The following is a 15,088-nucleotide window of genomic DNA, read 5'->3' on the forward strand; positions in this document are numbered from 1 at the left end:
AGAAGAGTTTAATTGTGTGTCCTTCTGGACTTCCATAGTTAAATTGGATTAAAAATAATTCTGGGAAATATATTTTGGTCATATAAAACAATATTCAGTATCTCACAAAATCTATTTTTCTTTAGTAATATTCAGAACATACTATGAGAGAGATTTTTGTTTAATTATCTTGAAACTCTTCTTTTGCTTGGTATCCCCAACCATGGCAGAGTAACCTCCTGTTTCCCCTTAAGCCCTTCATCACCTAATAGTTTTAAAAAATATTCTATGTCAGTATATCAGGACCTGAAGAAGAACTCTGTGTAAGATTGAAAGCTTGTCTCATTCACCAACAGAAGTTGGTCCAATGAAAGATATTACCTAACCTACTTTTTCTCAGTATATCAGGAACACAGTCTGAACAGCATTGAAAACTAGAAGTAGCTGGCAGAACTGGCCAGTTCTGTTCAACTTTGTTTTGCTAAAAATAGCTCAAGTTTTAAAAGTTGAAAAAATCCTCTCCTTGAAATGTTATATGAATGTTTGTGTGCAGCTTAGAATTGGTGGTGACTCTGATTCTTTAGCTAGAGGGATCTGAAAAATGTGAATGAGACATGAATACATTTGTTGCCTCTGTAAAATTAGTAATTCTGTCCCCCATTCTACAAGCGCTTAGATAAATGCCTAAATTTATGCATGAGTATTCTCTTTGACTTGAATGATGCTCCATTGAAGTCAAGATTCTGTAGAACTACTCATGAATGTAAAGCACTTCACTTGCATAAGTGTTTGGAAGATTGGGACCAACTTAACAAAAAAAAAACCCCCCCTCAAGTTACTGTATTAATTTTCATGGATAAATTCAGTCCTTAAATTGTGAGATAGCAGGACTAAAATCCTGCTAAATGCAAATTTTGTTGCAACCTTAAATATAGGTTGTCAGCTATTTGTATTACTACACACACAAACTATTTTAAAGAACATTAAGGTAGCAAACTTAAGCATTCAAAAGTTAAGAAATTCCAGAATTAAAGTAGCCTGTTAACCTTAATTTGGCTCCCTGGTGGGGTGCATTATGATTCAATTTTTAATTATGATCACATTGTGACACACTGTGCCTCGGAGGAACCCCGTACATCCTCCATGTTCATCCTTATAAAATGATCTTGTGGTATCCAATGCAAAGTTTGTCATGTCGGGTGTCTTCGGAAGCCTCATGATGCACTGAGCATTGTTGCTGTAGTAATGTTATAGGTTATAATTTCATGTATATAGTTATGAGGCTGAAAATGTGTCCTCATGGCTTAAAACAAGCCCAGGCAAAAACTCTCCAAGAGCAGAAGGGCAGTTCACACCTCATCAGGGCATGTATGGGACAAACCCAGCCCAGCCTCACAGGAACAAAGGATCTGTTGGACTCTCAAGTGAGTCACCCCCCTTCCCTTGGTCAGTTTGGGACTACCATATCACTGGAGTCAGGTGAGCATTGATATCACTGTTATCAGCTCCCCTGCCATGAAGTGCAGTCTCTGCCGGCACTGCTCTGTGCCTGCCCGAGGCTTGCAGTTTTGGGGTGGGGGAATGGTGATCCCTGCCCCCCAAACTACACCCATGTTAAAAATTGGAGGATGTAGCCCCCTGGCCCCTCCTATTCTGGAGCTGGTGGTTCTGGCACCCTTGCCTCCAGTCCTGCCCCGTCTGGTTTTGGGCCCAGAGCTTGGGGGTTAAAGGGGACTTGAGCTGGCTGTGTGTGTGTGTGTGGCGGGGGGACCACAGCGCCCCTGACCATAGGGCCCTGGGTGATCACCCACCTAGAAGGCCGGCCCTGCACCTCCCCCCAAAAGTGATGACCTCCCCATACCATGCTGCCCACTGCTCTCTGCCTGTCTAGCTCTGAAGGGAGCACCTCCGTCCGCAGCAGCGCAGAAGTAAGGGTGGCAATACTGCAACCCCTCTACAATAGCCTTGTGATCCCTCCCACAACCCTCTTTGAGGCCGGGACCCCCATGGTTATAACACCCTGAAATTTCTGATATAAATATCTGAAACCGTGAAATTGATGATTTTTTTAAATCCTATGTCTGTGAAATTGACCAAAATGGACAATGAATTTGGTAGGACCCTAGTTATAACCAACTAAACATTGGGTCTTATAAGGGGAAGTGTCAAGCAACCTTAACAATAGGGGATGCTACTAGCTCCACCTACAATTATAGTACTAGAGCCCAGAGGACTCATCAGGATCCAAGGCCCCGTTACATTGCAAGATGCTAGTGTAATCAGACTTGGCAAAAGTGGCTGTGTAGTCGGCTTCAATTCCTTATTCTTATCTTCTACAGAACCTTGTTTCCAGACTTAACAGTATTTCTGTGTTCTCTAGTCTGGTTTCAGAGGCATGTTTTGTCCAAAGAACTTCTCACTAACTGCTTCCTCTCTGTTAATTTTAAGTTTGTCTAGATAGAAAGTGCTAGTTGCAAAACTTTCTCGGAGTAGGAGAAACATTTAATTTGAAGAGACGGGGTCTGAAAAGACGCAGTATATTTCCAGTACAGCCTTAATTCTCAAACTTAAATAAAATAAAATAAAATCCTTAAGATAAATGTGTGCAGTATATTTAACATTTAGTTTTTTCCCATTCCTTGCTTTTGATTTACTGTTTTGAATGTATGTTTTGTGCTGCGAATCTGGCCGTTAGTCTTAAATTTCGGCATGTCACTTGGTTGCAGAGCTGACTGCCTGCAGACAGCATCAGCTTTGAAGAAAGCTATGAAAGATTGAATTCTCTGGTAGTAACCCTTTGTCTTGTTCTGACCATAGAAAGGAATCCTTTTTTTTTTTTTTTTAAAGTGTCTGACGTGAAAGAGGTTAAATGGGTAAAAATGGGGGTGGGGAGCCTTTGTAATGGTGAAAGTGTGTATGTGTTCATTATAGTTTTATATCTGTAATGAAAACCTTAAGCTGTTACTGAGCAAGTACAAAAGCTGATTTTATGGTACACTTGTGAATAATTGCTCATAGGTAATTGAAATGTATATAAAAAAAATAATTTGGACCCTTCAGGTCAGGCCATCCCTTACATATGGAATGTCCTCCCTGAACTATCTCCTCTTTCAGATACCTTTGAGAGCCACCTCTTTTGCGCTGCCTATAATGTATTAGGCAAAACACACTTGCCATGTCTTAAATTTGACTAGATTGAAAGCTATTTCGGGGAGCAGGGACTGTGTGACTTTTACTGCATCTTGCACAATGGGACCTGGATCCTGAGAGACCTTCAGTATTAACAATAAATTGATATAGTTTTCCATATTTATCAAAACTTTCAAATAGTATTTGACAGTATTGTGACTTATGCCTCAAAACGTTTGTATTCTATTCTAGTTGTACTGAAAACAAGTTAACTACCATTTGAGACTTTACTCTTTAGTTAGCTGATAGTGAGGAAACTGAGCTCCACCTGGATTTGTGTATATTGAGGATTCTGCCAATATCTTTCCTGTACTATCCACATAAAAGCATACAAATTATACAGTGCTGAAAAATGGTTTAAAATGTAACAGTGGGGTTGCTATGCTAGAACAAAATGCAAGTTGGAGGAGGGATAGCTCAGTGGTTTGAGCATTGGTCTGCTAAACCCAGGGTTGTGAGTTCAATCCTTGAGGGGGCCATTTAGGGAACTGGGGCAAAATCAGTACTTGATCCTGCTAGTGAAGGCAGGGGACTGGACTCAATGACCTTCCAGTTCTATGAGATAGGTATATCTCCATATAAGTTATTGGATACTTTAAAAGTCACATAGGAGTCTTAATAATTGAAAACATGTCTGATGTTAATTGACCCCATTTGGCCCATGTTCAGAGGAATCCACATCAGAGACACTTTCTATTATAAGAGTGTTCAAACTGGATTATTCTTTCTTTTTTAAAAAAGGCAAAAAAAAAAAAAAAAAAAAAACCCAAAAGGGATTTAAAGAAAACAGGATCAATTGAGTACATTAAAGTGGGACTAATGTGGTATCATGTAGGCTACTATAAATTTAATCCAATGTACAGAGTACAAAGTAGTAGTATTAGCACGTATCAGCCAAGTTCTCAAAAGCATTGTAAACTAAGGCACAGAGATTACTTGACAGCATGATGCTATAGAAGTAACAAGTCAGAGCAGAGGACTGGACGTTAAAGCTTCTGTTCCCATCTCTGCCATTAGGAAGCACTATCTGCAGATTACAAGGGGAAAACTATGGTAGCCTTCCCTCCTCCAACTTCCACCCTCAAATATATAATTTTAGATTTGTTTTTCATCTTTGATACTCTTCGATGTGACTGAAAATGGTGGATAGTGACTGATCATACTTTGATATCAGAGGCTTCCTGGAAACAAACTGTGTGAGCGTGCAAGTATGCCTATTCATAATAAGTAAGTGAATGAGTATTTTAAACATTAATAGAAGTTTGCGTTTAGCTGTAAGATTTCAGTGTCTTCAGTTCTTACTGATGATTTACTTAAGGGTATAAAATTTAATTTTGCTATGACTGTAACTGTGGGCCATATGAACTAGTACAGAAGATAAGTGGCAGAAAGGGAATGCAGTTCCTAACGTGGTGTTGATAAGAAGAATGAAAATAGCTTTTGTGGTTGAGGCAAAACCCTTTTGTAGAATGCTAAGAAACTCCTCATCAACAAATACTGCAGAACACACACTACGCACAGTTTTTCACACAACGCACAACCTGTGGCACTCTTTGCTAGAGGATGTTGTGAAGGCCAAGACTATAACAGGGTTAAAAAAAACCCTATATAATTCATGGAGGATAGGTCCATCAATGGCTATTAGCCAGGATGGGCAGGGATGGTGTCTCTAGCCTCTGTTTGCCAGAAGCTGGGAATGGGCAACTGGATGGATCACTTGATGATTACCTGTTCTGTTCATTCCCTCTGGGGCACCTGGCATTGGTCACTGTCGAAAGACAGGATATTGGGCTAGATGGACCTTGGGTCTGACCCAGTATGGCCGTTCTTATGTTCTTAAGGTATGTTGCTTTTGTAGGCAAAAGGGCAGGTTAGCATCAAAGGATAAAATTGACTTTTTATTGTCTTTTACAGACATGTATTTGAGAGGCAGCTTCAAAATGTGTTGGTGGTGAGTTTTGAAATGACCAGATGGTTCATGGGACTGATAATTGTCACAGGATTTAATCAAATTAGGACTATTAATAAGTCTATTTATTTAGGAACATAGAAATTGCTGGACAGGATTCAGACCAGAGGTCATTCAAATCATGTAGCCAATACCAGATGCTTTAGAGGAAGATGCAAAATATCCTGAAACGAGCTGTAATGGAATAAACTGCCTGTAGGAGAGGTTTCTTCCTTGCTACCTTAATTGCAGGTTTGCCTGTCTTGTAAGATCAGGGTTTATATCCCTTCAAAACTTTTTTGGTTGATTTATGTATTTGTTTGTTTATTTTGGTAAGATTGTTTGAAATGGAACTTCATATCTAATTTCAACTGCGTGTTTGCATCTCGAAATCCACAAACCTGTTGATAGGTGACAAGGTTTTGTTTAATGTATTGCAGAAATAGAGAGGATTGTGATTCAGAATAGGTTAGAAGAGATTTCTTGATATGAAACGTTAACTTGATGACTCCAGCTTGGCTAACACCAGAGCTTGGACTCGGGGCCTCCATAGTTGAAAACAAGGGTCTCTATAGCTTGAACAAAAGAACAAGGCTCTTCAGATTAAAGTTGTAACGTGGACCCTTATCCTCAGTGGATCAGGTACAGAGGGAGATGTGCCACACACACCAATCAGCGGGATATACTAAAGTTGTGCATTAACTTCTAGCAACAGGAGCAGGTGACTCATACACTTTAATGAAGGCAATATTACATTTAAAAATGGAAGCTTACTCTTTTTCATCTTCTTTTTAATAGTTCTTCCACAGTAAAGTAGTATTACATAAGAATGGCCATACTGGGTCAAATCCCAACAATTCGTCTAGCCCAATATCCTGTCTTCTGACAGGGGCTGATGCCAGATGCTTCAGAGGGAATGAACAGAACAGGGCAGTTATTGAGTCATCCATCCCCTGTTATCCAGTCCCAGCTTCTGCCCGTCAGAGGTTTAGGAACACCCAGAGCATGGGGTTGTGTCCTTGACCATCTTGGCTGATAGGTCCATCAATGGCTATCTTCTGTGAACTTATCTAATACTTTTTTGAGCCCAGTAATACTTTTTGGCCTGCACAACATCCCTGGCAATGAGTTTCACAGGTTGACTGCATTGTGTGAAGAAGTATTTCCTTATGTTTGTTTTAAACCTGCTGCCTATTAATTTCATTGGGTGACCCTTGGTGGTTGTGTTATGTAAATGGGTAAATAACACTTCCTTATTCACTTTCTCCACACCATTCATGATTTTGTAGACCTCTATCATATCTCGCCTTAGTCATCTCTTTTCTAAGCTGAACAGTCCTAGTCTTTTTAATCTCTCCTCATATGGAAGCTGGTCATACACCTAATCATATTTGTTGCCCTTCTCTGTATTTTTTCCATTTCTAATCTATCTTTTTTGAGATGGGTCAACCAGAAGGATCCCCGATCCTTCAAGAGCTTCCTTGTGTGGGAACAGCTAATTTAGACCATCATTTTGTATGTATAGTTGGCATTATATTTTCCAATGTGCATTTATCAACATTGAATTTCATCTGCCATTTTGTTGACCAGTCATCCAGTTTTGTGAAATCTCTTTGTAACTCTTTGCAGTCCGTTTTGGCATTAGCTATCTTGAGTAATTGTGTAATATCTGCAAACTTTGTCACCTGTTTACCACTTTTTCCAGATCATTTATTAATATGTTGAATAGCACTGGTCCCAATACTGATCCTTGAGGGACCCCACTGTTTACCTCTCTACACTGTGAAAACTAACCATTTATTCCTACCTTTTTTTCCACCCCATTTTTTTTAACCAGTTATTGATCCATGAGAGGGCCTTCTTTCTGATACCCTGACTGCTTGTTTTGCTTAAGAGCCTTTGATGAAGGACTTTGTCAAAGGTTTTCCTCAAGTCCAAGTACATTATATCTATTGGATCACCCATGTCCACATGCTTGTTGACTTTAAGAGATGGTTGTTGATTCTAATATATTGGTGAGGCATGATTTTCCTTTACAAAAGCTGTTGTCTCCTCCCCAACATATTGTGTTTATCTGTGTCTGATAATTCTGTTCTTTACTATAGTTTCAATCAATTTTCTCTAGAGCCTTTTTAAAAAAATCAGCATTACATTAGCTATCGTCCAACCATCCGGTACAGAGGCTGATTTAAGTGATAGGTTACATACCAATCATTCCTAAGCAGCATTCTTGGGATTTGAATGTTAAAATTGGGTTCTTCATATGAAATATATGGGGAAGTTATAGACCTGATTAAGTATCCACATGCTTGCTATCAAAATACTCAATATTTAACCTAAAAGAAAGTTATATTTACATTAACATTGTTTTATTTTTTTCTCTTGTGTTGCAGAAATTCTAATAAGGAGCATTTGACCATCTGATCTCTTAAAGTTGAACCTTTCGATACCAGGATTAGGAACAAGTGTCTTCAGAATCAATATGTAGCAAATAGGTATCACTCAACTGAAGTTGGTCCCTCAAGCCAACATATTTGTGTTTTAAGGATCCTTGTACTTTCAGCAGTGAATTAATAGTTTTTTTGTTAACCGAAAAAAGTGGATTTCATGTGGTGCTTGCTAAACATTGAATCACCATGAGTAGTAATCTAGGAAAAGAAAAAGACTGTAAAGAGAAGGATCCAAAAGTCCCATTGGCAAAGGAACGGGAGAAGGAGTCTAAGGCCTCTGGAGGATTTGGGAAAGAAAGCAAAGAAAAGGAGCCTAAGACCAAAGGGAAAGATGCCAAAGATGGAAAGAAGGACTCCAGTAGTGCACAGCCTGGGGTAGCTTTTTCAGTAGACAACACAATAAAACGACCTAATCCAGCCCCAGCTGCTCGCAAAAAATCCAGCAATGCTGAGGTGATCAAAGAGCTAAATAAATGCCGAGAAGAGAATTCAATGCGCTTGGACTTGTCCAAGAGGTCTATACACATGCTTCCATCATCTATCAAAGAGTTGACACAGTTAACGGAACTTTATTTATACAGTAACAAATTGCAGTCTCTACCTGCAGAGGTGGGCTGTCTTGTGAATCTGATGACACTGGCTTTAAGTGAGAACTCGCTTACCAGTTTGCCTGACTCTCTTGATAACTTGAAGAAATTGCGCATGCTTGATCTACGGCATAACAAACTTAGAGAAATTCCTTCAGTGGTGTACAGGCTAAATTCTCTTGCCACTCTTTATCTACGCTTTAATCGTATAACTACTGTGGAAAAGGATATCAAAAGCTTGTCAAAACTCACCATGCTTAGCATACGAGAGAACAAAATCAAGCAACTACCTGCTGAAATTGGTAAGCATTTACACTGTGATTTAAAGTTTATGGTAAATCTTGTTTTAGTTCACTTTGGGATGCAGGTAGGTACACACAGATCACTGCTTTATGAAATTTTTTTTATAGATACTGCCCTCCTTTTATCATCATCATCAAGAAGAATCTTAAATTAGTTTCTTTGGATCTCAGCCACATTACCATGATGTTAGATTATGCTGGGGTATAATCAATATATTGTGTGTAAATCTGTTAATTAAAAAATGTTGGGTCACATTTGATATTTAGGTTCCATTTATAAAGGGTAATAAATTATTGATAGATGTTATAAGCACATTACAGGCATAAATATGAAGTGTTATAGATGGTTACAAGCACGTCAGTAAAATGCATTATGGATCGTTATAAACTATAGTTATAAGAAACATGTTGGACACTGTAACAATCTATAACAATTGGTCAACCATGTATGAAACATCAGCTGCTTATAAATGGTTAACGAATTTATTTATAAATGGAATCTTTTAGTGCTGTGACCAGGTATTGCATGCATCATTGCTAATGTATACGTATTTTTTGAACGAATGAAAAAGTATATAACTCATAAATAACTATTCTAAATCTATTATACAGACTTATCTTTCAAACTTTAAAGTAAATGGGGTATCAGTTAATGTAGTTTAGTCATTTCAAGCAGTGATTGATGTAGTGATAGTCAGGAATTCCTGAACCACTTTTTAACAGGCCTTGATTCAGGAAAGCATCTCTATTTAGAAAACCATTTTAAGCAATACCTTATAGTACTTACACACATGAATGAAGTGTGTGGGCATGTGAGTTTATCACAAGATTTTTTTTGTGTGTATCTCCAGTTCTAAAAATATAAGTACTAAATGCAATTTTAAAAACATGAAACATTCACAAGAGATTTAAAATAAGTTTTATCTTTCTTCTAATTTAGTCACAGTTTTTTAGGCCCAGATTTTTAAAGGTGTTAGGCCTTGCAACACTGACAGGAGTAAGTTTCATTTTCAGAAGTGATTTAGGCACTTAGAACTCTTCCCTGTTAATAAACTCCTTGGCTGATTGGATTAGGGCCATAGAACTGGTCCATAGGTTTCTGTACAATTCTGGAAATACAATTGTTTAAATCCCTCAATGATCTCTGTCAAGTTAGCCACACTCTTGCTCCTGCAACGTAGTGTATTGAATTGTGCATCTTCATAACAGCAGCACCCACTGTGAACTTCCAAACCCCAAACTGCTGGTCAGCTGGCCATTAATATCTGGTGTAGACTGCTTCCTCAGGATAATTTGGACATTGCACAAGTATTTCAGAACTGTCAGCTGCTGATTTCAGTCTCTGGCTCTGTGCTGGTACTTCTGAAACATCCTCTATCCCAGAGGTGGGCAAAATACGGCCTGCGGGCCACATCCGGCCCGCGGGACCGTCCTGCCTGGCCCCCGAGCTCCTGGCCCTGGAGGCTCGCCCCTGGCCACTCCCCTGCTGTCCCCCCCCCTCCCCCTCCCCCGCAGCCTCAGCTCGCTCGCTCCGCCGCCAGCGCAATGCGCTAGGCGGCGGGGCTGTGAGCTCCTGGGGCAGCGCAGCTGCAGAGCCCAGCCTGACCCTGTCTCTGTGCTGGGTGATGGCCGCGTGGCCCGGCTCCAGCGCCGCCGGCCGCGTGGCCCGGCTCCAGTGCTCCAGGCAGCACGGTAAGGGGGCATGGAGCAGGGGGGATTGGATAGAATTCGAGGGGTGGTTGGGGGCGGGGGTGTGGATAGAGGGGGGGAACACGGGGTTGGATGGGGTGGCAGGGGGAGTCAGGGGCAGGGGTTCCGGGGGCAGTCAGGGGAGAGGGAGAAGGGGTGGTTGGATGGGGCAGGGGTCCCAGGGGGGCACGTCAGGAATGAGAGGAGGGGTTGGATGGAGCGGCGGGGGTCCGGGGGCGGTCAGGGGACAGGGAGCGGGGGTGTGTGTGGATGGGGCAGCGGTCCCGGGGGGACCATCAGGGAACAGGGTGGGTTGGATGGGGGCAGGAGTCCCGGTGGGGGGGCAGATCGGAGGTGGGGGCCGGGCCACGACCCCCTCCCCTAACCAGCCCTCCATACAATTTACAAAACACGATGCGGCCCTGTCATAACTATAAAGGGAAGGGTGACAGCTCTCCTGTGTACAGTGCTATGGAATCCCTCCTAGCCAGAGACTCCAAATCCTTTTACCTGTAAAGGGTTAAGAAGCTCGGGTAACCTGGCTGACACCTGACCCCAAGGACCAATAAGGGGACAAGATACTTTCAAATCTTGGGGGGGGAAAGGCTTTTGTGTGTGTCCTTTGTTTAAGGGGTTGTTCGCTCTTGGGACTGAGAGGGACCAGACATCAATCCAGGTTCTCCCCATCTTTCTAAACAAGTCTCTCTTATTTCAAAATTGTAAGTAAAAGCCAGGCAAGGCGTCTTAGATTTACTTTGTTTTCTCAACTTGTAAATGTACCTTTTACCAGAGTGCTTATCTTGTTTGCTATACTTTGAACCTAAGACAGAGGGGATTCCTCTGAGCTCTTTAAGTTTGATTACCCTGTAAAGTTATTTTCCATACTGATTTTGCAGAGATGATTTTTACCTTTTGCTTTAATTAAAAGCCTTCTTTTTAAAAACCTGATTGATTTCTCCTTGTTTTAAGATCCAAAGGGGGTTTGGATCTGTATTCACCAGGAGTTGGTGAAAGGAAGGAGGGGGGAAGGGTCAATTTCTCCTTGTTTAAAATCCAAGGAGTTTGGATCTGTATTCACCAGGGAATTGGTGAAAGGTTTCTCAAGGCTTCCCAGGGAGGGAATTCTTAAGATGGTGGCAGCGGACCAGAGCTAAGCTGGTAGATAAGCTTAGAAGTTTTCATGCAGGCCCCTACATTTGTACCCTAAAGTTCAAAGTAGGGATACAGCCTTGACATGGTGGCACAGCGGTGGGATCGTTTTAAACCCAAAAGCCAGTAAGAGATTTTTTTTTCCTTCTAGCTGCTTGGAGAGCAGAGCTGAAGGTAGATGCATATCTTATCTCTCCTTGCCTGAAGGCAGAGGTGTTAAGTTTTTTTAACAAGGTCCTTTGTTAAGAGAACGGTTCAATAAGTGAGCAAACTTTGATCTGGTAAAGGTAATTTACAATCTGAATTGTTTTTTTTTTTCTTTTTACATCCTCGTGAGTAGCTAGTTAGAAAGTCTCTGTTAACTCAGCAGCAGCCAGAGCTGAGTACATCCCAGTTTCAGTCAACTGCAGAGGGGTGTGGCCCAGCACAGGAAAGCAGGAAAATGACTACCAGTGAAGCAGCTAGCAAACTAGAACTGGCCAGACTAGAAGCAGAAGAAAATGAGAAAAAACATCAGAGACTACTTCAAATTAAAAAACTCGAGAAAGAAGGCAAAGAGGAGGCCCACAAGAGAGAGATGGAGCTGGAAAAAGCCAAACATGACAGAGAAGAGAGAGCCAAACAGGAGGCCCATGAAAGAGAAGAAAAAGCCAAACAGGAGACCCATAAAAGAGAGATGGAGCTGAAAGAAAAAGAGATGGAACTGGAAGCAGCAAGGACTAGGCAGGGTGCATCAGACCATCCTAACAACTCCTCTCCAGGTACCACTTCCCATCCCAGGAAATTCCCCACCTACAAGGCAGGCGATGATACTGAGGCCTTCTTAGAAAATTTTGAAAGGGCCTGCCTTGGATACGACATCCCTCCAACCCAGTACATGGTAGAGCTGAGGCCGCAGCTCAGTGGACCCTTAGCAGAGGTGGCGGCTGAAATGCCTAAGGAACACATGAACAGTTATGAACTTTTTAAAAACAAGGCCAGAATCAGAATGGGACTAACACCTGAGCATGCCCGTCGGCGGTTCAGAGCCCTAAGGTGGAAACCTGATGTGTCATTTACCCGACATGCCTACCACATTGGGAAAAATTGGGATGCCTGGATATCAGGAGCAAATGTTAAATCTACGGAAGAGTTGCCCTTCCTATTGCAAATGGAGCAGTTTTTAGAGGGTGTTCCTGAGGAAATAGAAAGGTACATCCTAGATGGGAAGCCCAAAACTGTAACCGAGGCGGGGGAGATTGGAGCCAAATGGGTGGAGGTGACAGAAAAGAAAAAAGCTAGTAGCAGTTGGAGCGAATATCAGAAGGGGCAAACCGAAACAAAACCTTATCACCGGGGACAACCCAAGGCCCCACCCACATCCCAAGGGAAACCCCAGACGCCTTCTCACCCCACCACACCAGTCTCCATCAACCAACATCGCCCCGGTGATACCTTAGCAGGGCGATGTTTTAAATGTAATGAACTGGGGCATATAAAGGCTCACTGCCCCAAGAACCCCAACCGATTACAGTTCATTACACCCCAATCACACCAAAGAACCCCAGACCCAGATGCCTCTCTCATACCCTCGGAGCGAAGGGAAACCTTGAGAGTGGGCGGAAAGAAGGTTATCGCTTGGAGGGACACTGGGGCACAAGTGTCAACTATCCACCAATCCCTAGTGGACCCCAAACTCATCAACCCGGAGGCTACAGTGACAATTCAACCCTTCGTGTCACAGTCTGTAACCTTGCCTACAGCCAAGTTGCATGTCCAGTACAAGGGCTGGTCAGGAATGTGGACTTTTGCAGTCTATGACAATTATCCCATTCCCATGCTACTGGGGGAAGACTTGGCTAACCATGTGAAGCTAGCCAAGAGGGTGGGAATAGTCACCCGCAGCCAGGCTAAGCAAGCTTTCACCCCCATCCCTGTTCCTGAGCCGTCCACCAGGGCCCCGTCTGTGTTACCGGAGACCCAAACACAGGTGGTGGAACCGGATCCCCTGCCAACGACTGCAACAGCCGTAGTGGATCCAATCCCAGAGACCCAGCCAAAGCCAGTCCCAGAACCGGAACTGGCAACGCAACCAGCACCAGAACCATTGCCAGCACTGAGTCCAGCGCTTGCAACCCCGTCTACAACTCCAATGCCAGAGGGCACCAGCGAGCCTAAACTGGCGGAAGCAGCAGATAACCCTACCCAAAAGGCTCAGCCAGAGCCTGAAATACCACATAGTGCACCAGCGGACAGCGGTTCACAGTCAATGGAAAAAGCCCCAGCACCTGCATCGCTTCCAGAGGGACCAAGCCCCAGTCCACAGTCCAAGGAGGAACTGATGTCTCCAGCATCAAGGGAACAGTTCCAGGCCGAGCAGGAAGCAGATGACAGCCTTCAGAAAGCTTGGGCGGCGGCACGGAGCACCCCACCGCCTCTCAGCTCTTCTAACCGATCCCGGTTTGTTGTAGAAAAAGAACTTTTATACAAGGAGACTCTTTCTGGTGGGCACCAGGAAGACTGGCATCCTCAAAGACAGCTGGTAGTCCCCACTAAGTATCGGGTAAAACTCTTGAGCTTAGCCCATGATCATCCCAGTGGCCATTCTGGGGTGAACAGAACCAAAGACCGGTTGGGGAAGTCCTTCCACTGGGAGGGAATGGGCAAGGACGTTGCTAATTATGTCCGGTCTTGTGAGGTGTGCCAACGAGTGGGAAAGCCCCAAGACCAGGTTAAAGCCCCTCTCCAGCCACTACCCATAATTGAGGTCCCATTTCAGCAAGTAGCTGTGAATATTCTGGGTCCTTTCCCAAAGAAGACACCCAGAGAAAAGCAGTACGTACTGACTTTCATGGATTTTGCTACCCGATGGCCGGAATCTGTACCCTTAAGCAACACCAAGGCTAAAAGTGTGTGCCAGGCATTAGCAGACATTTTTGCCAGGTTTACAGCCCAGGAAACTGATGACGCGGAGTGGCCTGCAGGTGTCTACTATGAAGGAAAAAGGAATGGTGGCGTAGAAGAGGTGAACCTCTCCACGACCCTGGGACGTCTGCAGCGACAGCAGATAAAGGAGCTGTGCACAAGCTTTGCACTGATTTTCTCAGCCACTCCAGGACGGACCGAACGGGCATACCACTCCATTGACACAGGTAATGCTCACCCAATTAGAACCCCACCCTACCGGAAGTCACCTCATGCCCAAGCGGCTATACAAAGGGAGATCCAGGACATGCTACAGATGGGTATAATCCGCCCCTCTAGCAGTGCATGGGCATCTCCAGTGGTTCTAGTTCCCAAACCAGATGGGGAAATACGCTTTTGCGTGAACTACTGTAAGCTAAATGCTGTAACTCGTCCTGACAACTATCCAATGCCACGCACAGATGAGCTATTGGAGAAATTGGGACATGCCCAATTCATCTCTACTTTAGACTTAACCAAGGGGTACTGGCAAGTACCACTAAATGAACCCGCTAAGGAAAGGTCCGCCTTCGTCACCCAGGCAGGGGTGTATGAATTCAATGTACTCCCTTTCGGGTTGCGAAATGCACCCGCCACCTTCCAAAGACTTGTAGAGGGTCTCTTAGCGGGATTGGGAGAATCTGCAGTTGCCTATCTCGATGATGTGGCCATTTTTTCTGATTCATGGACAGAACACCTGGAGCACCTGAAAAAAGTCTTCGAGCGCATCTGGCAGGCAGGACTAACTGTTAAGGCTAAAAAGTGTCAAATAGGCCAAAACAGAGTGACATACCTGGGGCACCAGGTGGGTCAAGGAAGTATAAATCCCCTACAGGCCAAAGTGGATGCTAT

At 43.3% G+C, this 15,088-nt stretch overlaps 1 protein-coding gene across 1 annotated transcript in view; it reads left to right on the forward strand.

The window, feature by feature from the left end:
• Window positions 1–15,088, forward strand: part of SHOC2 (SHOC2 leucine rich repeat scaffold protein) — a 107,898-nt gene that overhangs the window by 40,174 nt on the left and 52,636 nt on the right. Inside the window, exon 3 of the mRNA XM_065408025.1 lies at window positions 7,510–8,455. Within this exon, the coding sequence (XP_065264097.1) occupies window positions 7,753–8,455 (703 nt within the window). The 5' untranslated portion in view covers window positions 7,510–7,752. The remainder of the gene's footprint in view (window positions 1–7,509; window positions 8,456–15,088) is intronic.

This window comes from Emys orbicularis, chromosome 7 (assembly GCF_028017835.1).
Source record: "Emys orbicularis isolate rEmyOrb1 chromosome 7, rEmyOrb1.hap1, whole genome shotgun sequence".
Lineage (NCBI taxonomy): Eukaryota > Metazoa > Chordata > Testudines > Emydidae > Emys > Emys orbicularis.